This window comes from Colobus angolensis, unplaced genomic scaffold, assembly GCF_000951035.1.
Source record: "Colobus angolensis palliatus isolate OR3802 unplaced genomic scaffold, Cang.pa_1.0 Scaffold46, whole genome shotgun sequence".
NCBI classification, from domain to species: domain Eukaryota; kingdom Metazoa; phylum Chordata; class Mammalia; order Primates; family Cercopithecidae; genus Colobus; species Colobus angolensis.
The window spans coordinates 10,362,875-10,390,084 of NW_012118043.1; the positions used below are offsets into that span (position 1 = coordinate 10,362,875).

The 27,210-nt window shown below is 37.2% G+C and overlaps 1 protein-coding gene across 2 annotated transcripts in view; it reads left to right on the plus strand.

Moving 5' to 3' along the window:
- Positions 1-27,210, plus strand: part of STAG1 (stromal antigen 1) — a 301,019-nt gene that overhangs the window by 138,528 nt on the left and 135,281 nt on the right. For both annotated transcript variants that reach the window (XM_011958167.1, XM_011958168.1), the window contains exons 9-12: positions 12,442-12,565; positions 16,183-16,281; positions 17,325-17,404; positions 22,173-22,280. In XM_011958167.1, coding sequence (XP_011813557.1) covers positions 12,442-12,565; positions 16,183-16,281; positions 17,325-17,404; positions 22,173-22,280 — 411 coding nt within the window. The remainder of the gene's footprint in view (positions 1-12,441; positions 12,566-16,182; positions 16,282-17,324; positions 17,405-22,172; positions 22,281-27,210) is intronic.

Consider the following 27,210-nt stretch of genomic DNA (forward strand, 5'->3'; position numbering starts at 1 on the left):
GATCCACCCACCTTGGCTTCCCAAAGTGCTGGGATTACAGACATGAGCCACCGTGCCATTCATGCCACCACACCCGGCTGGTATTCTTGATACAAGTTCGTTAACAGATGTATAGCTTTTTTTCATTTTCTTAATGGTGACCTTTACAGAGCAAATGTTTTCAATTTATATGGCCCAATTCATGAGTTTTTCTTCTGTGGTCATGCTTTTGGTATCTGTGAACATTGCCTAACCCTAAGATTTCTTCTGTGTTCTATTTTAGAAGTTTAATCATTTTATCTCTTCTATTAAAGCATATGAACCATTTTTAATTCAATTTTTGTACATGATGTGATATAAGGGCAGAAGTCTACTTTCTGCATACAAATTTTCAGTTTTCCTAGCACCATTTAATGACAAAGTATCCTTCCCCAATTGAATTACTGTGCCATCTCTCTTGAAGATGAATTGACCGTAAAAACAAGGTTTTATTTTTGGATTTTCTGTATATCCTTACACTGATACCAACTGTGTTGAGTATGCTTTAGACGAGCTTTTAAAATTAGATAAAGTTGTCTTACTTTATTCTTCGTTTTCAAAAAATTTTTGACTAGTATAGATTCTTTGCATTTCTATATAAATTTTAGGATCAGCTTGTCGATTTTTGAACAAAAGTTTCTGAAATTATCATAGGGATTGTAATGACTCTCTAAACCAATTTGGGGAGAATTAACCTCTTAACAATATTTAATTTATTCCTTATCTTAAGGGGGAAACAATCAGAGTTTGAAATTAGGCACGATGTTATCAACTGTAAGTTTTGTATAGATACCCTTTAGTAGGATGAGGAAATTTACTTCTAGTCTGATTTGTTGGGTGTTTTTATCATGATGGATTGATATTTTTCTGTATTTTTTCTGTTTTGAATGAGGTGGTCATGCAGGTTTTTTCTTTTAAATAAAATATGAAATATTTTATTTCATATTTATTAATATGGTGTATTGTGTTCATCGATTTTCAGATATTATACCAACCTTGCATTCTAGGAGAAATTCCACATGGTCCTGATATACAATCCTTTTTATATGCTGCTGGATTCAGTTTGCTAGTATTTTGTTAAGGATTTGTGCATTTACTTTCATAAGGAGTAACAGTGTCAATACTAGCCTTATAGAATACACTGGGAGCCATTCTTCCTGCTCTGTTTTCTGAAAGAATTTATGAAGGATTGGTAAAATTTCTATGTTGGTAGAATTCAGCAGAGAAGCCCCTTGATCCCAGGCTTCTCTTTGTGTAAAGAGTTTTAATTACTAATTCAATTTACTTTATGTATCTATCCTGAATTTTTTTTATTTTGTTTTGTTTTTTTGTTTTTTATCAATTTATTTTCTTGAGACAGAGTCTCTCTCTGTCACCCAGGCTAGAGTGCAGTGGCACAATCACAAATCCCTAGAGCCTTATTCTCCTGGGCTTGAGCAGTTCTCCTGCCTCAGCTCCCAAGTAGCTGGGACTGCAGGCAAACTCCACCATACCTGGCTAATTTTTTATTTTTTGTAGAAACTAGAGCTATTTTGCCCAGAATGGTTGAGAACTCTTGACCTCAAGCAGTCCTTGTGCCTCGGCCTCCCAAAATACTAGGATTATAGGTATGAGTCACTGTGCCCTGCACAGCGCCAGATTTTTTTTTTTGAGTCAGATTTGGTAATTTGTATTTCTCAGGCAATATGTCTATTTCATGCAAATTGTAAATTTAATGGCATAATATTATTCATAATATTTTGTAGTCATTTTAATTTTGGGGGGATTGGCAGCCCCCTTATTTATTCTTGTGTGATTTGTGTCTTCTGTCTTTCTCCATCTCACTATAAGTTTCAGTTTTGTTGATCTTTTCAAATAATAATGGACTTGTAGTTTTGTTGGCTTTCTCTTTTTTATTTCCTTGATTTATGTTTCAATATTTATTATTTCTTTCTGTCTGGTTGCTTTGGTTTTAATTTGCTTTTTTTTTTTTGGAGACAGGATCTCGCTCTGTTGTCCAAGCTGTAGTGCAGTGTCATGATCATTGCTCACTGCAGCCTCGACCTCCTGGGCTCAAGCAGTACTCCTGCCTCAGCCCCCTGAGTAGTTGGGACTGCACGCACACATCACTATGCCTGGCTAATTTTTGTTATTTTTGTAGAGTCAGGGTTTGGCCCTGTTGTCCAGGCTGGTCTTCAACTCCTGGACTCAAGTGATCCACCCGCCTCAGCCTCCCAAAGTGATGGGATTACAGGTGTGAGCCATCCTTTGCTAATCTTTTCATTTTGGTTTGGTTTGGTTTTTTTGAGACAGGGTTTTACTCTGTCACCCAGGTGTGAGTGCAGTGGCACAGTCAGAGGTCACTTCAGGCTCAACATCCTGGGCTCAGGAGATCTTCCCACCTCAGTCTCCTAAGCACACACTACCATACCTGGTTAGTTTTTTGTATTTTTAGTGGAGGCGAGTTTTCACCATGTTGTCCAGGCTGGTCTCAAATTCCTGGGCTCAAACCGTCCACCAGCTTCAGCCTCCCAAAGTGCTGTGATTAGGCGTGAACTATCATGCCTGGCCTAATTCATTTTATATCCTTGCTCCTTTCTGAACTCCCCTTATTAGCTCTAAATATTCCACAAAGCACTACTGTAGCCTAGCTTCATTTTCTTGTCCTTCCTTTGTGCTATTATTGTCGTATATATTTTGTCTACATTAGTTACTAACCCACCTGTACATCATTTTTTCAGTGTCAGTCATCTCTTAACAAAATTAAGAGAAGAAAATACACTTACTGTCTTCTACTTTACTTTCTTATTAACATTTTTGATGTTCTTCATTTTTTCCTGTGGAATTTAGTTATTGTATCGTGTTATTTCCTTTCAGTTCGAAGGACTTCATTTTGTGCCCCTTGTAAGGTAAATTTTCCCCTACTTAAACTGTTAAATGGCATGTATATATCTGGGGGCAGTCTTAGGGCTCACCTTATGTTTTCCCCCCTCAGAGATTACCGTTCTACTCTGATAATCCAACATCTAAAAATCATTTTGTGCAATTTGGTTTTTGTTTTCATTTACTTTTTTCAGGTGAGAGCATAAATTCTGTCCATCTTGGCTCTGTCATACAGTCTTGAATTCAGAATCCATATTTTTTGATTTTCTGTCAGTCTGTAACACCAGTATTTATTTTAATGACTCACCTTTGTTGAGTCTTGACAAAGCTTTCAACCTATTATCCTTGTAGAAACAACAGTTATTTAATTTCTTACTGTTACAGTGTTGATTTGCATTTTATTTAATCAGACCTTGCATAAACTGGTATTGGATCTGTCACAGCCTGACTCAGCTATTCAAAACTAGAATATGAGTGTAGTTGACAATGTGACCTACTTAGCAAAAGTGATCAGCATGCTATGGATACTAATCATTAATTTCCATAAGTATCAGTCTACATTATTGATTAATGGGAGGTATTACTGCACGTACTGGAAATAGTAGGTACTATGCAGAGATGGCACTTTAAGTTACCACTTTGTGTCCCATTTACCGCCATCCACTTCCAACAAATTTGATTTTTTTGTTTTTTTGTTTTGTTTGTTTTTGAGACAGAGTCTTGCTCTGTCGCCCAGGCTGGAGTGCAGTGGCGTGATCTTGGCTGATTGCAGCCCCCACCTCCTGGGTTCAGGTGATTTTCCTGCTTCAGCCTCCTGAGTAGCTGGGATTACAGGTGTGCGCCAACTTCCTCAGCTAATTTTCTATTTTTAATAGAGACAGGGTTTCACCATGTTGGCCTGGCTGGTCTTGAACTCCTGACCTCAGGTGATCTTTCTGCCTCGAGCTCCCAAAGTGCTAGGATTACAAGTGTGAGCCACCGCACCCAGCCAACAAATTGGATTGTATGCTACTAGATCTAAGTAATCATTTACAGTAAGTATGGAGGCCAGAAGAATGTGTTTTCTGACTGAATCCTTGTGGTATTGCTTAAGTCTAGAATTTGGGAAACTACCTCAGACCAAATGATCAGTTTCTTGAACAAGTAAATGGCAAATAATAAGAACCAGCGAATGTAAAAACACAAAATACTGAATGTAAAAAACACTCACAAATTCATATTTAATAAACAGGATATATTTTAGAATGTTGAGGAGACAGTGAATTAGAATGTAATACTGAGGAATTTACCCAGATCACAGTAATAAAGGGATAAAAAGATACGGACGGACCTTTCTGATATGGGAAGGGTAGTGTCAGACACTTCGTAGGTCCTTTAAAAACAAGTTTCAGAAAACGAGAGAAGCCCTTGATCATGATGGTGTGCACCTGTAGTACTAGCTACACAGGAGGATGAGATGGGAGGACTGCTTGAGCCCAGGAGTTCCAGGGTGCCGTGAGCTATGATCAAGCCACCGTACTCCAGTCTGAATGACAGAGCAAGACCCCATGTCTAAAAAAATAGATACATAGAAAGAAATGTATTAGAGAGAAGTAGTACTAATGAGTGCAATGTTATAAAATTAAACAGAAACTTCAGATTAAAAAAACTTAATGGTATGTTAAGAAATATGGGCCGGGCGCGGTGGCTCAAGCCTGTAATCCCAGCACTTTGGGAGGCCGAGACGGGCGGATCACGAGGTCAGGAGATCGAGACCATCCTGGCTAACATGGTGAAACCCCGTCTCTACTAAAAAATACAAAAAACTAGCCGGGCGAGGTGGCGGGCGCCTGTAGTCCCAGCTACTCGGGAGGCTGAGGCAGGAGAATGGCATAAACCCGGGAGGCAGAGCCTGCAGTGAGCTGAGATCCGGCCACTGCACTCCAGCCTGGGTGACAGAGTGAGACTCCGTCTCAAAAAAAAAAAAAAAAAAAAAAAAAAGAAATATGTTATACATCTAGACATACCATAGTGAAAATGAAAACCATCAAAGATGAAGGCAAAGTTATAAAAGCAACCAGAAAGACTGTTATTTCAGTGATGGTAAAAGAATAACCAAGTCATTAGGCCATAAGGACAAACTTAATCAGAGGACAGATTTAAGTACTTTTGAGAAGATGAAAAACAGATGTCTTTAAGACTAGTTGAGTCTTTTCATTGTTTTATATTACAATGAAACCTTTCAGAATTATACTTTCAGAGCTGTTCTTATACAATACCATAGTAGGATTTATTCTGAACAAACTGTTATTCCATTATTTAAATCTTCTTCCTAATGTTTCATTTTTGATCTAATGTGGGGGTCAGGTTGCTAGTTAAAATGTAAATATTAATTAGAGGATATTTTTCTTTGAAAGCTAATGTATCTTTGATGTTTGATTTTTAATCTTATTAAAGCCTAAAATTTTGTTAATAGTAAAATATTAAGGCGTAATGCAGGGTAACAGATAGGCATATCACCTTCTCTGTGTGAGACTCAGTGATGCAGTGCCTTTCTGGGTATTTTGCCACTGTTTTTACTTATTAATAAGCAACAAAAATGAGGTGAAAGATAGTTTTATAAACTTGCTGCATTTTCAATACATCTAAAATAACTCTAGCAGTCAGGTGCAGTAACTTACACCTGTAATCCCAGCACTTTGGGAGGATCACTTGAGGTCAGGAGTTCGAGACCAGTCTGACCAATATGGCAAAACCCTGTCTCTACTAATAATACAAAAAAACAGGGTGTGATGGTCCGTGCCTATAATCCCAGCTACTCAGGAGGCTGAGACAGGAGAATCTCTTGATCCCGGGAGGTGGAGGTTGCAGTGAGCCAAGATTGTGCCACTGCATTCCAGCCTGGGTGACAGTAGTGAGATTCCATCTCAAAAAATAAAATAAAATTAAATTAAATCTAAAATTAAATAACTCTAGTCAGCCTGAAATAATAAATGAAATATTTGTATTTAATTTGTAAACAAGACAGTTTCAGCTCTTCAGGTTTACACTTACACCTTACTACCTTTCAAAAGCCTTCCTTGACCACCTTCTCTCCTCTCCATTTTACATGCTTCTGTGTTTTCTGTAACACTCTTTACTAACATTCAGCACTCACTAAGATAGTATTTATTTTAATCATCTTATTGTAAGTTAGGGTCTCTGTTCTTAAGTTCTCAGTCTAATAAAGGAAACAGTATGACTTTTCTGTAATTCTTTCAGCTATTTCTTTCTCACTAGGCTATTTCATACCAAAAAATTTTCTATAATTGTTGTATTTTGGAAAATGTGATTTTTTTTTTTTTTCCTCCCAGCCTAATCTTAGTGTTAAAATTGGTTGAGACCTGAATTCACTGGGTGCTGCAATTTAGATAGTGTGCCTTTTTTGGCCCATAATTATTTCTCCCTCTGGAGCTCTCATGAGATTCCTTGTACATGAGCAATAATTGTGAGTGTCAGAATATCCATATTAGCTAAGCATTGTTTTTGAAATTTGTATTATAGTCATTTTAATTTAGTCTGCATCCTTACTGGAAAAGCATCCATAAGGGTAGTACAAGAAACATTTAATTAAAATTCACTGGAGTTCAACTTCATTTTGTTATACGCAGAAAATAATTAAACTTCCATCTGCTGAGAAAGTAATCCAATGAAAACTTAAGTCCAGATACCAAATTAAAGGGTTATGTTCTCCCCAAAAGGATACATTGTAATGATCAATATTAGGTAAGTTTTTCATAGAAGCAAACATGATCATTCTTTTATGTTGTAAAATAATACAAAATACAATATAAAATGCAATAATACAAAATACAAAATAATACAACAAGCGTATGCTGTAAAAAAATACAACAAAGGATTAATAGAATTGCACCTGAATTATTCTTTTATAGTTCCTTTTCTTTCTTTGAATTTCCAAGTAAAGCCTTCATGTTTAGTTTTTCATTTCAAGGCCTGAATGCTAGGATGTTGTAAAAATTAGTCTGTCTTATGATTGTCTTTATTCCTTTCCTCTTACTATTTTTTGCTCCCCTGCATTACTCTTTGCTTTGGATGCTCCCAAATGCCTCAGTTAGACATCTTTCTTAAATGGGGTGAGGCTATTGGAAATAGAGATTAGTTGTTTAAAAATAAATTTAATATGAAAACATAAAAATTGGAGGACTCTTATGTATGAGGAAATATGTTTATGTCAAAAGATATGTTGTAATCAAATCAGGGATATTTAGAATTATACTGCACTTTTATTTTATACTGCATCTCCTTGAATATACTGTTAGTTCCTGGAGAGCAAGAAAGCAAATGTCGAGTAATAATAGCAATCACAGAACTGAGACTTCACTAGAGCGTGAAAGAATAATCAGTGTAGGTAATCAGAGTAGAATTCAGGGTATTATAGGCATAGGGATAACCACAAACGTGTAGGTGCTGATGCACTTGAGCTATTTGGACTAAAGAACAAATTCTGGAAGTTGATTGGTTGTGATTATATTTGTAAGAGCCTTTAATAATAATGAAAACTAAAAATTATCTTTTGCCGTGTAACAAATTACTCCCAAACTTGGTGGTGTTAAACATTTATCTCAGGCTGGGAGCAGTGGCTCACTCCTGTAATCCCAGCCATGTGGAAGGCCGAGGCGGTTGCATCATCTGAGGTCAGGAGTTCGAGGTCCGCCTGGCTAACATGACGAAACCCTGTCTCTATTGAAAATACAAAAATTAGTCGGATACAGTGGTGCATGCCTATAGTCCCAGCTACTTGGGAGGCTGAGGCAGGAGAATCATTTGAACCCAGGAGGTGGAGGTTGCAGTGAGCCGAGATCACGCCACTGCACTCCAGCCTGAGCGACAGAATGAGACTCTGTCTCAAAAAATAAACAAAAAAACATTTATCTCATAATTTCTATGGGTCAGGAATTTGGGAATAGCCCAGCTAGCTGATTCTAGCTTAAATCTCTCATAAGATTACAATCAAAGCATCCTCCAGGTCGTCTGAGGACTTGACTGGGGTTGTAGGTTCTGCTTCCACAATGACTGACTTAATGGCTGATGGCAGAAAGCTCTGTTACTCATCACATGGAGCTTTCCATAGAGCACCTTGAATGGCATCAAGACATAGCCGGTGGCTTCCCCAGAGAGAGTGATCACAGAGAGAACAAAACAGTCACTTAGCCTCAGGAGTCAGAATTCTTCATTTCTACTACATTATATTCACCAGAGATACTTTACGTAGTATACCCACACTCAAGAAAAGGGGAATGAAAGGAGCAAAGAATTTATGGACATCCTTCAAAACTACCACAAGAGTTGTAATTTTACTGTGTCGTATGTGATTATTCACGTGTATGTATGATCTATCAGGGTGGTGTCAGCAGTCAAAGTGGATTGGAGCGCTAGAACCCAAAGAGGAGACGAGTCATCTAGGGAGTTTTTCTAGCTACAGAATAGGCTCTCTGGCCACACATGGTCAAATTGCAAACCTAGAAAAGGATATTTACATTTTTAAAGTTAAGATGGGAAGGATTGGACTGGCATCTGAAGTAGACAAGGACTGGAGTTCCTAGAAAACATGTGGTATGAAAATACTGGCAATGTGAAACCAACCCAAATGTCCATCAGTGATAGACTAGATAAAGCAAATGTACATATAGTTCATGGAATACGATGCAGCTGTATAAAGGAGTGAGATCATGTCCTTTCCAAGGACATGGATGAAGCTGGAAGCCATTATACTCGGCAAACTAACACAGGAACAGAAAACCAAACACTGTATGTTTTCACTCATAAGTGGGAGCTGAACATTGAGAACACATGGACACACACAGGGGAATAGCACATACCAGGGCCTGTTGGGAGCTGGGGATGAGGGGAGGGAACTTAGAGGACGGGTCAGTAGGTGCAGCAAACCACCATGGCACATGTATACCTGTGTCACAAACCTGCACGTTCTGCACTTGTAACCTGCTTTTTTTTTTTTTAGCAGAAATTAAAAAAAAAAAAAATCGGCATTGCATACAGAGAACCTGTGTTCTGAGAACATAAGCTGTTCAGTAGTATAGTCGGTGAAACAACAAAGACATTAGAAATTAGGCATAGATGTAGAGATGGGTGTAAGAAGTGTTTTGAACAGGATTTCCCTGCTGAAGATGTGAAGATAAGACTTGATGTTCTCTAGCCTGTTGCAAACAGTCATTCATAATCTCAGTATTAGTGGTAATTCTAAGAATTAACCTAACTCTAAAGAGTTAGATGGAAAAGTTAGATGGAAGAATGATTTCATTGTGTATATGTGCAGTTACCATACTCGATAGTCACTAAGTTTTAATCAGCATGCTGTGCCTATTGGTTTTGTCCTCATCCTGCTTCCATGAAATTGTGTAATAAAACTTAGCCTGGTTTTTATAGAATTGACTTTTACAAGGGTAGTATAGCAGAGGAAAAATGTAATGGATCCTTGGCAGAAATACTACTTGGTAGGACTGAAAGAGCTAAAATGATATGATTTGGGTGTTTTATAGATATATTTTATAGTTGTTTTGGTTTTTGAGGGGAGTTTTATTTTTGCTACTGTTAACTTGTTTTTGTTTGGACATCCCAATAGAAAACAAAGTGTACAAAGCTGTAGCTCAGAGATGGAAATTTTTAAATAGTAGGATAATACCAAGTGTCAGGCAAGGATGTGAAACACTGATTTAGACATTTTTAAATATCTAATAAAGTTGAAGATGTGCATTGCTTCTCACCCAATAATTTCACTTGTAGGTATCAAAACAGTATCTCACAGATGTTGACTATGTCCTACATTAGGTACACAGTAGCTTCAAGAAAGAATACTTACTTGCCTACTACATGTGGAGCATTTTGGTATTTTCTGTCCCACATACTTTTATGTGTTTGTTGCCACTCACTGAATCAATTTTATAATGTGCTAATGGGTCCCAATGCAGTATTTTAAAAACACTGCTCTAGGGAAACTCCCACATATCTGCACAGGGAGAAACATAAAAGAATATTCATGGAATCATTGTTAGTAAAAGCAAAACCTTGGAAACAGCTTAAATTTCTATTAGTAAGATAATATATAATTTATAATATGTTTATAGAAAGGAAGAGTAGACATTGGCTAAAATTAAAACATAAGAGCTTTATAAACCAGTATGCATAAATTGCAGAATATGATTTGTGAAAAAAGCAAGTTAGAGAAGGATGCCTACAGGATATTTATGTAAAACAATACATATGACATTAAACAGAGATATAATTGATATTCTGAATCAAGGGCAGTCATTTACTCTTGGGAAGGGAGATGTATCAGAGGTATATAGGAATTTTTAACTGTATTACATTTCTTAGCTGAGCAGTGGATATGCAGTTATTCATTATATTGTTCTCTGTGCCTTGTTTTATGTCTGAAATTTTTTGTCTGAAAAAAGAAATATTCTTGTCCCACACGTGTTCAGTATTATGTAGGTCTAGGAACACCTCACAGTTTATAGTAGAGCTGCTTTTTGGATTTTTTTTTTTTTTGGGAGACAGAATCTCACTCTGTCACCCAGGCTGGAGTGCAGCAGCATGATCTTGGCTCACTGCAGCCTCCACCTCCCGGGGTTCAAATGATTCTCCTACCTCAGCCTCCCAAGTAGCTGGGACTACAGGGGTGCACCACCACGCCAGCTAATTTTTTGTATTTTTAGTAGAGACGGCGTTTCACCATATTAGCCAGGATGGTCTTGATCTCGTGACCCGCCCACCTCAGCCTCCCAAAGTGCTGGGATTACAGGCGTGAGCCACTGTGCCCGGCCAGTAGAGCTACTTTTTACACTGTATTCATTATAAATGTCTAGATTGATGAAACTAAAGGAAAAGATTATAATAGCCAACATTTAATGGAAGGATTAATGGATGCCAAGTACAATTCTAAATCTTTTATTTGTATTAAGTGATTTTATTTTCATAGTAACTGTGAGCTAGGTGGTACTATTAAAACTATTTTAGAGATGAGGAAACCAAAGAAAAAGGGAATTGCCCAAGGTCACACAGCTAGTAAATAGCAGAACCAGGATTTGAACTCAGGGTGTCTTTCTCCAGAGCCTGTACTTTTAGCTACTATGTTATACAACCTCTCCATGAGAAAGAGATACTATCAAAAAATGTAGGAAAACTAAAGGTTGTAATTCGCAGTATGGCTTGGGAATAGAATGTTTTCCCCATTGTTATCCTCAAGCAACGACAGGAGCCGAGAGAGAACTGAGAGTTAGAGCAAGGAATTTTGTCACCAAAGAGAAACTAAGAAAAGTGCCTTAATTATCATTAAAATTTTAGCTAAAATGATAGATTATTGCCTTTTGTAAATTGAATAATTAAAAATTACTTAAAATTTTAACATTTGTAAATGGTAAATCAGAAACCTTGATGATTGATCTACAAAAGAAAATTAGGATTTATGATATTATACTTACTATTTTCTTAAAGCTAAGGCAAATAACCTTGTGATGAAAGATTATAAAACTGTTAACATTGTATTTGTTTACAATTCACAGATATTAAAGTAAGAAAGTCATCCCAGGAGGTTATATTGGATGCTTACTTATAGTGAGGTGAAAAGCCATCTAGGCAATGAGCCAGAATTCTGACTTTTGGGGTTGTTCTGCCATGACTTCACAGTATTGCCACCAAGATGGTTACCGTTGTGACTAGAGGTGGATTATTCTTCCCTGTGTCTCAGCCTAAAAAATAAATTACTACAGATGAAAGACCTGTGCCTTTAATAAAGTGGGCTTTTTCTTTTAATTCATTACATGTGTGCTAGCTTATAAAGATTCCCGATTCTGGCTGGTCGCAGTGGCTCATGCCTGTAATTCCAGCACTTTGGGAGACCAGGATGGGTAGATCACTTGAGGTCAGGAGTTCGAGACCGCCCTGGTCAATATGATGAAACTCCATCTCTACTAAAACTACAAAAATTACCCAGGTGTGGTGGCTTGCACCTGTAGTTGGTGCAAGCTACTTGGGAGGCTGAGGCAGGAGTATCACTTCAACCTAGGAGGCAAAAGTTGCAGTGAGCCAAAATCACGTCACTGCACTCCAGCCTGGGCAACAGAGCGAGACTCCATTTAATAATATTTTTTTTAAAAAAAAGATTAACAGTTCTTTTGAGCAACATTATTCTGTACTTGGATGTTGTTACTCTGATTTTCTTAGAAAGTCTAATGTGTTTCTTGGCTCTAATAGTTGTGAGGCTCTCAGAAAGCTCCAAATGTCATTGTCTAGCCCAGTGAAAACAGTAATCGGGCCAAAATCGTTTCATAGAAGCTTTTTTTCCCAGTTTGGTATTAGTAGTGTCTATTTTATAGAAAACATGAAAAACAGAAGATACTTAAGTTGGAGGCCATTCAGAATGCAAATATATACAAACAGCATTAGAAATATTTATTGCTTATGGAAAGTGAGTATGAATGCATTCTAGCTTTGTATATTAATTCGAGATTGTCTTATTTCTCTCTCTCTCTCTCTCTCTCTCTCTCTCTCTCTCTCTCTCTCTAGTGATGCTATTGCTGAGATTAGAGCCATTTGTATTGAAGAAATTGGAGTGTGGATGAAAATGTATAGTGATGCCTTCCTAAATGACAGTTACCTAAAATATGTTGGCTGGACTCTCCATGACAGGGTAAGTTACTCTGTTCTAACTTTGATGGAAGTTATGCTTGTCTCAGTACTAAAATGCTAGGAATCAAATTGACAGTAGTTGATTTTTCAGGAGTTGTAATCATGTGGAAAGTTTATGATGATGCAGCTGAATAACTATTTACTTGATGATTGTGATGAAACGTGAAGCATTTGCCCACAGGTGAAGACCCTATCTTATTTAGTTACAATATTGTCTTGAACCAAGTTTGACAGCCTGGTATATATCATGTTTTTGGAGAAAGAAAATCGTTACATTCTTTTTCTAATTCAGAATCAAAGGAGAATTCTTTTTTTCTTAATATATAAAAACCAGGCTTTTTTTTTTAAATTTTCTAGGACCATATCATGGTAGAGTGCTTTATCAGACTTGAATAGATTTGTTGGATTTTAGAGTATTTGATCTAAAAATCTAATTCTACCTTCTGACTTTAAAGGGAATCCCTCATATAAATAATCCTAAATAAGTAATCCTTAGAATAACCATAGGTAGGAATGATAAGTTACTGGAATTTGGCCGGGTGTGGTATTTAGGTACTGTAATAGAAATACTATTAGAGCCCCAAAGTAGAGCAGTTATCATAAAAGCAACTGGTATTTTCATTCCCATTATAAGTTATTTTACAGTTTTCTGAAGTATTTTCATGGATACTACCTTATGTAATTGTTAAGAAGTTCCTGTGGTGACTTTACAGAGGAACAGCTGTCATCAGCCTTTTGCTCATCCATTGTTGATCCTTTCATTATATATGTTACATAATACTTTTGTTTGCTTTCCACCTATCTTGCCTCCTGGAATACCATATTCAGTGAGCCAGTTCCATAGATCCCTATGGGCTGCCCTTCAATTACTGCCTATTACAATTATTTTGTTCCCACCCCCCTTGACTATGACAGTCAGGAGAAGCTATGTTATCTCTGCTATTCTGGGATCTTCACATCTCCATTGCTGCTGGGAGCCAAATTCTCCATTTGGTCTGTGCTGAGATTTGTCCTTAGTCTGATGACCAGGAGGAAGGTCTGTGTATTATATCAAGACAAGGGCTACTAGCATTGTCCTATAGGCACTTGCCTTATTTGAGGCTTCCATGTAGTCTTTCAGCAAAGGATGGAGTAAGGAGAAAACATGTTGTCCTCTAACAAGTGGGCATGAGCCATATTTTCAGGCCTACGAATTCAGAGGAAATGGGGAGTTCAAGATTCTCACTGCATCTACCCAGATATCCTTTAGACTTCACTTTTTTCATATCATAACGCTTATTTAGACATAAGAGACTCGCCTGGGATTCAGAGTTCTTAAATTCTGTCACACTTACAATTTAATGCTAGGCCTGGTCTTTAGTAGCATTAGTTCTCTATCTAAAGGAGATAAATGTTTCCAAAGAGGCAATACTTGGCTTTGAACTGGTGATGAAGCAGCCTGGCCCTGTGATTTTCTCTTTAGCCTTTCAGTGACACAGCAATAGCCACGCAATTTCACAGTTTTTGCAGTTACTGTTTGCCCTGCTCTCTCCAGTGTAGAAATGTTGCACAAGTTAATGCACATCCCCTTTCAGGTAAAAGTGAAAATCCTAACAAACTGCTATCCTACATCAGGAACTATCAATACTTCATCTACTACCATTGAGTCTTATCTCATAGCAATCCAGCCTTCAATAATCCAATCCCAGAATCCCATTATTGAAGTCTTGATTCCCAGGACCACTCTTGGTTCCAACTATCATAGGTCACATTCCCTGGATGCCAAGCCTGAGTTGAGGACTTTTGTGCTCGTGATATTTCAAGGTTTGTACTCTTAAGAGTAACCTATTGGCTGGGCATGATGGCTCACACCTGTAATCTCAGCACTTTGGGAGGCAGAGAGAGACAGATCACCTGAGGTCAGGAGTTCAAGACCAGCATGGCAAAACCCTGTCTCTACTAAAAATAGGAAACTTAGCCAGGCGTGGTGGTGGGCACCTGTAATTTCAGCTACTCAGGAGGCTGAAATGAGAGAATCACCTGAACCAGGGAGGCAGAGATTGCAGTGAGCCGAGACTGCACCACTGTACTCCAGCCTGGGTGACAGAGCAAGACTCTGCCTCAAAAAAAAAAAAAAAGTAACCTATAAAAAAGTGAGGAAAGTGTGACAAAGCAGAAAACGGAGTAATGAAAATGTGGTTTCAGGAGAAGTCTAATCTCAGCTTGATCTCACAGGGAGGTTTGGAGAGTAAATTGTACCTTAGAGGGTATCCTGTCCAGAAGCAAGGAGGCTGGGCTGTTTTACACTTATATCTTTCTTTACTGGCTGTGGGCCTCAACCTGGGCAAGAGAAGGGGAGTGGTTGGGAGAGGAAAGATGGAGCATAACCTCCTAGGGATCTATGTGCTGGGTGGTTCTAGTAAACCGTAGTCCATTCTTCAGAGAAAGATAGAGCTATTGAACCATTAGCAATTAACACAGGCGGACGCTGAAGAATTAGCCCAGTAAAGGGGACCTGGATAGGGCATCAGCAGCACCTGCCACAGGCACTTCAGCTTTCCCTTATGTGCTAGTGACTTACCAACAAGTATTACATCATCACATAGCACATCTCATAGTATGCTAGTATAGGCTTCAATCAGCTTACAAAAGAGTGATTATGCATCTCTTTTCATAAATGAGTTCATTGACATCTCATTGATAACTTAATATTGGCTATGAAGGCACTATTTACATTAAATAAATTTGCAAATAGAACAATTCAGAACCCTGTTCCTCAGAGCTGATTGTTAAAACTTCTGCCAGCATATCTCTGCACTTAATTCCTAAAGTAATTTTATAAATGAGAAACCTGGGTATCAGAGTGATTAATAATATACTTAATATACTTATCTTGCATGTAGCTAATAAATTATATAAATTGGAACTAAAATTTAGTTGTGTCTGATTCCAGAACTTGGACTCCTACTGTTACAGCACATAGCTTTCTTTTAGAGAATAGAAACTAATCCCCTTTAAATCTTTTGAGAGACTTGTCTAGATTTCTAGGTGATCCTGAATGCATTTTGGTCACCATCATCGTGAACTCCAAGTTAATGACTTTATTAAAGACATTCCACCAATAAATAGCACTCCTAGGACTCTTCACTGTATCATTTTGCCTCTGTTTTAAACATTGTATTATTTCTGTTTTCCTAACTGCTGTCCCTGGAATATAAAATGAATCCAGTAAATATTTGTTGCATGAATACGTGATAACCTTTTAGTATAAAAATCAAGTTTTTTTCAATAATTACATAAAGGGCAAATAAACATACTTTTCCCTAATTATAGGTTTAAAATTCTCTCTGTGTGCCTCTGGATGATGTGGGATATACTACATGTTGAATCAGAGTTGATAAATACTTGAAATAGGCATAACTTACTCTCAAGTAACTAAGGTGTTTTCAGTGCCTTTTTTTTTTTTTTTTAAAACATATAAGGGCAACACACACTATACAATTGTTCAGTCTCATCCTGTGTTGAGTTACAATATGCAGTAAGTTGAATAGTTAAGCTAAATTTTAGTCTTCATATAGACTTGAAAACTGTGGTATGGAATTGACTCCTTATGTTGTGCTTTTATTTGTATTTCTGAAGCAAGGGGAAGTCAGGCTGAAGTGTTTGAAAGCTCTACAGAGTCTGTATACCAATAGAGAATTATTCCCCAAATTGGAACTATTCACTAACCGATTCAAGGTAAGCATCAAGAATGATAAGCTTATTTAATTTTTCTCTTTACAAATGCTAGTTACAGCTAGTTTAGCAAATTACATTATCATACAAGTGTTTAGTTCATATTCTTTATTACAGCAGTCCCCAGCCTTTTTGGCACCAGGGACCAGTTTCATGGAAGACAGTTTTTTCCGTGGACCGAGGTGGGGATTGAGGGGATGGTTTCGGGATGATTCAAGTGCATTACATTTATTGGGCACTGTATTTCTGTTGTTACTACATTGTAATATGTAATGAAACAGTTATACAACTCACCACAATGTAGAATCATTGCAGCCCTGAACTTGTTTTCCTGCAACTAGATGGTCCCATCTAGGGGTAATGGGAGACACTAACAGATCATCAGGCATTAGATTCTCATAAGGAGCACACAACATAGATCCCTTGCATGCACAGTTCACAATAGGGTTCATGTTCCTGTTGTTCCTATTGAGAATCTAATGCCACTGCTGATGTGACAAGAGATGGAATTCAGGCAGTAGTGGGAGTGATGGAGAATAGCTGTAAATACAGATGAAACTTCGCTGGCTCACTTGCTCACCTGCCACTCACCCCTTGCTGTGTGGCCCAGTTCCTAACAGGCTACAGACCAGGCTTGGGGACCCCTGCTTTTACTACATGTTCTTTAAATAAACCCATATGAAATAAATAAGTGAATCTCTGCTTTACAAAAGATATTACCATGAGTTCTTATTTATTACCTTTGGAAGAAGGCTCACCTGCTTAAAATTTTCTTTATAGCTTTCTATAAAGATAGTAATTTTGTAAATTAAGGCTTACCTGATACAGGGTTTAGGGAATAGCAATTGTTGGGAAAGATTTTAAATTATAAACATTTATACTAATATCCCCTTTGTGTGAGTAGGACTACGATACTGCAGTTTCAAGAGTACAGCTTTTTATTTAACCGATTATTAGTATTGCATTATATATCCCAGAATACATTATGTTAGGTCTTTCCCAGCTTATTTTCTGTTCATAGTTGGTTTTACAACTTTTTTTTTCAGGATCGCATTGTATCAATGACACTTGATAAAGAATATGATGTTGCTGTGGAAGCTATTCGATTGGTTACTCTGATACTTCAGTAAGTAATATCTATTACTGTTTTAACTTTATTGATATTTTAATGTCTTTTCCCCAGGATTTTTAATGTTCTATCTATGTATAGTCCTTATGTATATATTTATCATTTTAGGTTCTACTTTTACGTTTTAAGATTAGATTTAAAACAGTGTTTTCTGTTTTTTTCTATTTTTGTTTTTTATTTTAACTATTGTTTACTTCTTCCACATAAAAATTACTTAGAGAAAATGTCAATGATGTAACTTACCTTTCTATTTAAAACAAAGCAGGCCCAGTATGTTGGCTCCTGCCTATAATCCCAGCATTTTGGGAGGCTGAGGCGGGAGGATCACTTGAGCCCAGAGGTTCAAGAACAGCCTGGGCAACATAGAAGAGACCCTGTCTGTACAAATAATAAAAAAAAATTAACTGGCATGGTGATACATGCCTGTTGTCCTAGCTACTTAGGAGGCTAAGGTGGGAGGGTCGCTTGAGCCCAGGAGGTCAAAGCTGCAGTGAGTCATGATGGAGCCACTGCATTCCAGCGTAGATGATATAGCAGGACCCTGTATCAAAAATAAATGAATGAAAGAATGAGTGAATGACTCAGAGAGAAAGAAGGCTGCAAAAGGAAGAACCCTCAAAGGGACAGTTTCCCAAATAGGCTTTTTTTGGAATTATATAGAAGTAGAAGAAAAAAATAAAGCAGTTAAATTGTCTCACTAATATGATAGAGATTTCAAAATAGAAATGTTGTAGCTGTATTTCTACAGGTTTGACTAAAACCTAGATAGAATCTATGTGAGAGAATATATGCTAGCAAAGTCATACATAACAAATCCTCCTCTCCCTATTTTGTGATGGTACATCTATCACGAACTAATGTCTGTGCAGGGATCTACTGTTGTTTGAAATCCTTTTACATTTTGGCTCTAACACCGTGCTCTTTATTATTGTGGCTTTATAATACATGTTCTAAATATGGGGTCGTTTTCTCCTCTTTGTCTTTTTTTTCAAAATCTGCTTACCTTCTTGTGGCTGCTTTTTGTTTGATCTGAATTTTAAAAACATACTTGTCAAGTGCCTCAAAAACCCTGCCTGGGATTTTGAATATTAGAACTCCATTGACTTTTATGATAAATTTAGGAGAGTTTAAAGTACTTTGTTATGTTATATCACTGATGCATGAACATGCTGGAATTCCATCTTTTTTAAAGAAAAGAATTCTTACTGAATTGCCCGTGCGGGAGTATATTAACAGATGTGATCATGGCACATTAAAACTGCTAACTCCTGAACTGAGGTGATCCTTTTTTCTTAGCCTCACAAGTAGCTGGGATGGCAGGCATGTACCTCCATGCCCAGCTGGATTTCTTTCTTTAAATATCATTAGGTCTTAATGGGTTTAATTTTCTCATAGAGGTTGTGCATTATTTAGTAAGTTAATTCTGAAATGCCTTATGCTATTTTTGTTAGAATAGTATTTAGTATTTTCTGCTTGGTTATTGCTGAGGAAGAGAACCTTTCATTTTTGTGTTGGTCTAGTATGTGGACCCTATTTGAACTCTTAGGTTCTGAGTTCCAGAATGCATTCTAGTAGTTTGTTGATTTTGTTGATTTTAGTATGTAGATTATTATATAACCTGCAAACAGTTTCAGTTCAGTTTTGTCTCTTCCTTTTCCTTTTTTTTTTTTTGAGACAGAGTCTTGCTCTGTTGCGCAGACTAGAGTGCGGTGGCGTGGTCTCAGCTTACAACCTCCACCTCTTGGTTCAAGCGATTCTCCTGCCTCAGCCTCCCAAGTAGCCGGGATTACAGGCACATGCCACCAAGCCCGGCTAATTTTTAGTAGAGACGGAGTTTCACCATGTTGGCCAGGCTGGTCTCGAACCCCTGACCTCAAGTGATCCACCCACCTGGACCTCCTAAAGTGCTGGGATTACAGATGTGAGCCACCATGCCTGACCTGTCTCTCCCTTTTCTAACCTTGTAACTTTTGTTTCATTCTCTTTTCTAATTGCATAGACAGCACCTTCAGCACTGTAACAGTGTCACTGATAACTATTCCTGTTCTTGTCCTAGGAAATCATTTAAAATTATTTGTTTCTGTCATAGATTTTAGTATGATAGAAGTTTCTTTGCATTCTGAGTTTTCTGGGGTTTTTCTTTCATTAATGTGCCTAAGTTAAATTAATAGACTTGTCTAATGGTAAACACTATTGCATTGCTAGAATAAATTTTTTTAACATGATATATTTTGTTTTATTTAAATGCAGTATTATATTTAATATCTTAGGATTTTACCTTTGTGTTGATGAATAAATTTGACATAATTTTTTTCTTGTCCTTTTCCAACTTCAAAATCAAGGTTGTAGTCTTATATTCTCTTTGTAAAATACCTTTTTTTTTTTGGAGACAGAGTCTTACTCTGTCACCCAGACTTGAGTGCAGTGGTGTGATCTCAGTTCACTGCAACCTTCACCTCCCAGGTTTAAGAGATTCTCATAGCTCACCCTCCCGAGTAGCTGGGATTATAGGAACATACCACCATGCCCAGCTACTTTTTTTATTTTAATAGAGATGGAGTTTTGCCATGTTGGCCAGGTTGATGTTGAACTCCTGACCTGAAGTGATCTACCCACCTCAGCCTTCCAAAGTGCTGGGATTTCAGGCGTGAGTCACTGAGCCGGGCTGTAAGATACTTTCAATAGTTTCTTGCCTTTTTTTTTTTTTCTCTTCTGAAAGAAGTGTCCTAAGACAGAGATTAATTATTTCTTGAAACTATAAGAGAATTCTCTTGTTAAAGCTATGACAGTCAATTTTTTTCTTTTTTTTTTCTTGGATACAGAGTCTCACTAAGTCACCCAGGCTAGAGTACACTGGCGCAATCTCGGCTCACTGCAACCTCTGCCTCCCAGATTCAGGTGATTCTTAACGCCGCAGCCTCCCGGTAGCTGAGGTTACAGACACGTGGCATCACGCCTAATTTTTGTATTTTTAGTAGAGATGGGACTTCACCGTGTTGGCCAGGCCCGTCTTGAACTCCTGACCTCAAGTGATCCACCTCCTCGGCCTCCCAAAGTGTTGGGATTAACAGGCGTGAGCCACCCTGCCCAGCCAGTTTTTAATTTCTTTTGTGCAAGAGGTCTGTGTCATTTCTATTTCTTCCATGATTAACCATCTAAATTAAATTCTGCTGGCTGAGCACAGTACCTCATGCTTGTAATCCCAACACTTTAAGAGGTTGAGCCGGGCAGATAACTTGAGGTCAGGAGTTCGAGAGCAGCCTGGCCAACATGGTGAAACCCCATCTCTACTAAAAATACAGAAATTAGTCGGGTGTGGTGGCAGGCACCTGTAATCCCAGCTACTCAGGAGGCTGAGGCAGGAGAATCGCTTGAACCCAGGAGACGGAGGTTGCTGTGAGCCGAGATAGGGCCACTGTATTTCAGCCTCCGCGAAAGAGTGAAAATGTCTCAAAAAAAAAAAATTAATTAATTAATTAAATTTTATTTCTTTTGTGTTACTGTTGACATTTTTGCAAACTTTTAAAAATGTTTTATCACAGTTTTATAATTTTATAGTTCATGATCTTCTTATTACTTTCCAAGACTCATTCTTTCTTAATTTTTTTCATTCTCTATTTTATTTGTATTCTTTTTTTCTTCATAAGTCATGTCAGGTTTGTCCATCTTACTGTTTGTAAAGAACCAGGTTCTTTTAGCTCATTTGTTTTTTGTTTTCTAGTAACTATATCTAAAGTAATAAATACACCTTTAAGTACTCCTGTATGTCCTAAAAATTTAGACATGTAGTATTTTAATAGACAATAATAAATAAATGTCTGTGAAACCTTTAATTACCTTTGTGGTTTCCAGTGTAATTGCAGGTTACTTGGAAGTATGTTTTTATTCTACCCAAATGTATTTTTTTTTTTTTTTTTTGAGACTGAGTGTGGCTGGCTCTGCCACCCAGACTAGAGTGCAGTGGCACAATCTTGACTCACTGCAACCTCTGCCTCCCAGGTTCAAGCGATTCTTCTGCCTCTGCCTCCCAAGTAGCTGAGACTACAGGTACACATCAACATGCCTGGCTAATTTTTGTATTTTCAGTAGAGATGGGGTTTTGCTATGTTGGCCATGCTGGTCTCTAATTCCTGACCTCAGGTGATCCACCGTCCTTAGCCACCCAAAGTGCTGGGATTATAGGCATGAGCCACCGTGCCTGGCTCTCAGATTTTAAGCTGTAGAAGGCGGCCAGGTGCAGTGGCTCACGCTTATAACCCCAGCACTTTGGGAGGATGAAGCAGGTGGATTACCTGAAGTCAGGAGTTAGAGAACAGTCTGGCCAACATGACGAAACCTCGTTTCTACTAAAAATACAAAAAATTAGCTGAGCGTGGTGTTGGGTGCCTATAATCTCAGCTGCTCGGGTGGCTGAGGCAGGAGAATCACTTGAACCCGGGAGGCGGAAGTTGTGGTGAGCCAAGATCATGCTGTTACACTCCAGCTTGGGTGACACAGCAAGATCCTGTCTCAAAAAAAAAAAAAAAAAAAAGCTGTAGAAGAATTGTGGGCATTTTATTTTCTTCTTGTTGAATCTTTATTTTCTGAATTTTATGTTATTGTCTTTTATACTAAAAGGAGAAACATAACTTTCAAAGTAAGATAAAAGATGAGACAAAAATTATTAAGCCTTGAATTTCATAATGAACTTTACAAAGTTTAAATAAAAGTAGAACCGAAAATAAACATTTGCTTTAGATCAGATGTTACTTTCTGTATTTTTCAGTGGAAGTGAAGAAGCTCTTTCCAATGAAGACTGTGAAAATGTTTACCACTTGGTGTACTCAGCACATCGCCCTGTTGCTGTGGCAGCTGGAGAGTTCCTTCACAAAAAGTGAGCTGATTATCTTTGAAAACAGATTCTACTTTTCTATGTTGTTTTATTGTTGTTTTAGAGTTTGTAGAAGAGAGTAATAGTGACTGAACACAGTGCTGCAGATGTCCATCTCATACTCTGGGGGCTATAACAGCCTCATAGCCTATGTATACATTATGAATCACACCCTTGAGGATGCTGTACCTTGTGACATACTCCTTTTTTCTGAAATCTGAGAGAATGATTCTCAGCTAGATGTGAGTGGAGATTGGAGGAGTACATGAAACTTATAAAAGCTAACATAATTGGTAATTCATCACACTAGTTTTTTCTTTAAAATTCTGAGATCTGATCTTACTTTCTCAACATTTGTAATCTAAATGTGAAGCAGTATCACCTTTAAAATGCCTCCCAAGTTTTAATTTTTTTCATTCTCTCCATTATGATGATTGATTATTTATTTATTTTTTATTTTTTTGAGATGGAGTTTCGCTCTTGTTGCCCAGGCTAGAGTACAGTGGCACAATCTCGACTCACCACAACTTCTGCCTCCCAGGTTCAAGCGATTATCCTGCCTCAGCCTCCCAAGTAGCTGGGATTACAGTCATGCACCATCCTGCCCAGCTAATTTTGTATTTTTATTAGAGACAGGGTTTCTTCATGTTGGTCAGGCCGGTGTTGAACTCCCGACCTCAGGTAATCAGCCTGCCTCAGCCTCCCAGGGTGCTGGGATTACAGGCGTGAGCCACCACACTTGGGCATGATGAGGATTATTTTATTCAGTAATTCATAGTAATTCTGAAAGTTTTATATATATATATAGTTGCAGTTTAATTTTTTTTTTAAACCTTATTTTTTGGTAAAGCATAAAGCTAATGAGAGTATATGCATGTGAACACTTAGGAAGGACATTTTTTATTGTGATTTACTGTATATGTTGTATAATTAGTAGATTAGTTCATTCTGTAAAACATTTTAAAATATATATATTATATATAAGTGTGTGTATGTGTGTGTACATTTTTTTTTTTTTTTTTTTTGAGAGGGGCTCTTGCTATCTTGCCCAGGCTGGCCTTGAACTCCTGGCCTCAAGTGATCCTCCCACCTCAGCCTCCCAAAGTGTTGGGATTACAGGCATGAGCCACTGCACCTAGCTGATTAATTCATTTTTAAACTATAAACATATTCTTGGTTATATGTGTATATCTTTTGCTTTGCTTTGTGTTTTGTTTTTTTTTGTTTATGGATTTAAATTACTAGCTTTGAATAATATTCACAGGTGATTACAAAAGTATATTATATATGCTAACTTCTTATTATGCTGAAATACAAATATAAATCATGGACTAGGCAACTGCTGTGCATCAGTGACTAACTTTGATAATGAGCAGGCCTGGCCTCTATCCAGTATCTGCATTCAGTGCTACAATAACAAATTGTTCTCTACTCACTTGTACCTCTCAAAGTGAGAAAAGTTATTTGAGTGTAAGAAATCTTTGTTAAGAAAGAAACCAGCTACTTACTGTGCATACTGGCAATGAAAATGAAGAGGAAGAAAGTCGAGGTTTTCAGGCATGACTTAAAATAATATTGAATTTCCTAGTGATTCTGACACCTCTGGCTAGTAGAATAACGCTGATTTTATATTTGTCTTTGGATGTTGTCTGTCACCGACATCAAGGAGGTACTGTAGCCTTTCTTTTTTCAGGATTATTATATTCTAATTAGTCTCTATTCTCCACTTAACTTGTCAAAGAACTTTGTGTTTTTAGAAATAATTTGTTGTTTCTGTAGTTTCAGAGAGAAAATAAATTTGAGATTGATTCTCTCTATAGTAGAAGCCATAAACTGGTAACTCTTGAGTTAGAAAAAGTCTTACTTAGAATGTACTTATTTTATATCTGTATTATATTTTTCTGTGTTTGAAATATTGGCTAAATTTTTAATACTTTAAAGATTGATAGACATTTATAGAGTACATGTGATATTTTGATACATGCATCTAATGTGTAATGGTCAAATTAGGTAAGTAGGATATCCATCACCTCAAATATGTATTATTTCTTTGTGTTGGGAACTTTCCAAATCTTCTATTTATAGCTATTTTGAAGTATTCCATAAATTATTGTTAACTGTAGTCGCCCTACTGTGCTATCAAACACTAAAACTTATTTCTTCTAACTGTATTTTTGGACCCATTAACCAACCTCTCTTTATTCCGCCCTCTGGTAGCGATCATTGTACTGTGCCTCCAGGAGATGAGCCTTTTTTTAACTCCCACATATAAGTGAGAACATGAGATATTTGTCCTTCTGTGCTTGGCTTAATTCGCTTAACATAATGTCATCTAGTTCCATCTGTGTCATTGCAAATGACAGGATTTCCTTTTTATGGCTAAATAATATTCCATTGTGTATATTTACCACATTTATTTATCCATTCAAACGTTGATGGACACAGGTTGATTCCATGTCTCACTACTATCAGTAGTGCTGTACTAAACATGGCAGTGCAGATATCTCTTTGATATGCTGATTTTTTTTCTTGTAAATATATACTTAGCAGTGGAGTTGCTGTATCATATGATAGATGTTTTTAGTTTTTTGAGGAACCTCCATACTATTTTCCACAGTTGCTATACTAGTTTACCTTCCTACCAACAGTGTACTAGCATTCCCCTTTCTCTGCATCCTGGCCAACATGTTATTCTTTTGTCTTTTTGATAATAGCTGTTGAAAATGAGGTAAGATGATATCTCATTGTGATTTCGTTTTTGCATTTTCTTTGTAATAAATGATGAGAGCACTTTTTTGTATACCAGTTGGCCACTGGTATGTCTTCCTTTGAGAAATGTCTATTCAGATCATTTGCCCATTTGTAAGTTGGATTGTTTTCATTTTTGCTAAGGAGTTGTTTGAGTTCCTTATATCCCTTGTCAGATGAATAGTTGGCCAATATTTTCACCTGTTCTGCAGGTTGTCTCTTTATTGATCCCTTTGCTGTATAGAAACTTTTTTGCTTGACATAATCTCATTTGTCTGTTTTTCCTTTTGTTGCACATGCTATTGAGGTCTTGCCCCAAAACTCTACCCAGACTAATATTCTTAAGAATCCCCAGTGTTTTCTTTCTCTTTTTTTTTTTTTCTCCAAGACGGAGTCTCACTCTGTCACCCAGGATGGAGTGCAGTGGCGCAATTTCAGCTCACTGCAACCTCCGCCTCCTGGGTTCAAGCAATTCTTCTGCCTCAGCCTCCCAAGTAGCTGGGATTACAGGTGCGTGTCACCACACCTGGCTAATTCACTACCGTTTATTGAAGAAGAAGCTGTCCTTTCCCCACGATATGTTCTTGGTGCCTTGGCCAAAAATCAGTTAGCTGTAACTGTGTGCACTTATTTCTGGGTTATCTGTTCTGTTGCATTGGTATATGTGTCTGTTTTTATGCCAGGATTATGCCATTTGGGGTAATAAGACTTTGTATTATATTCTAAAATCAGGTGGTATGAGGCCTCCAGCTTTTGCTCAAGATTGCTTTGCTTATTGTGGGTAATTTGTGGGGCCATATGAATTTTAGGATTTTTTTTTTCTATTTCTATAAAAAAAGTCTTTGATACAGGGATTGCATAGAATCTGTGTATCAATTTGAGTAGTATGGACATTTTAAACAGTCTTAATTCTTCCAATCCAAGAACATGAGATGTCTTTTTGTTGTTGTTGTTGTTTTTATTTTAAATATCCTCTTCAATTTCTTTCATCTGTGTTTTATAATTTTGTTTGTGGAGATCTTTTACTTCTTTGGTTAAATTTATTCCTAGCTGGGGTTTTTTTTTTTTTTGGTAGCTGTTGGAAATGAGATTGATTCTTGACTTCTTTTTCAGATTGTTCACTTTTGCTGTATAAGAATGCTACTGATTTTTATGTCGATTTTGTATTCTACTTTTCAGAATTTATTAGTTCTAACAATTTTTTGGGCGGAGACTGTTTTTCTAAATATAGGATTATGCCATTCACAAACAAAGATAACTTGACTTCTTTCTTTCCAATTTGAATGTCTTTTATTTCATTCTCTTGCCTAATTGCTCTGACTAGGACTTTTAGTACTATGTTGTATAAAAGTGGTGAAAGTTGGCACCCTGGTCTTGAGTTCTTATAGGAAAGACTTTCAACTTTTCCCCATTTAATGTGATTGTAGCTGTGGGTTTGTCTTATATGGACTTTATTATTTTGAGATGTGTTTCATCTTTGCTAGTTTGTTGAGAGTTTTTATCATGACGGGATGTTGATTTCTTTCAAATGCTTTTTTTCTATTGAGAGGGTCATATGAGTTTTGTCTTTCATTCTGTTGATGTGATGTATCACATTTACTGATAATGCATATGGTTAAGCTATCCTTGTGTCCCTGATATAAATTCTGCTTGATTATGGTACATTATCTTTTTAATATGCTGTTAAATTTGGTTTGCTAGTTATTGTTGAGAATTTTTACATGCATGTTTACTGGGGATATTGTCTAATAGTTTTTGCTGTTGTTGTTGTTATTTTGTCTTTGTCTGGTTTTGGCATCAGAGTGATGCTGACCTTGTACAATGAGCTTGGAGGTATTCCCTTGTCTTCAATTTTCTGGAATACTTTGAGTAGAATTGGTGTTAGTTCTTCTTTAAATGCTTGATAGAATTCTGCAGTGAAGCCATCAGGTACTGGGCTTTTTTTGTTTGTTTATTTGAAGACTTTTTATTACTACTTAAGTATCATTAATTTTTATTACTGCTTCAATATCATGATTGGTCTGTTCAACAGGTTTTCTATTTCTTTTTTCTTTTTCTTTTTTTTTTTTTTTGAGACGGAGTATTGCTCTTGTTATCTAGGCTGGAGTGCAATGGCACGGTCTCGGCTCACTGCAACCTCCACCTCCTGGGTTCAAGTGATTCTCCTGCCTCAGCCTCCCGAGTA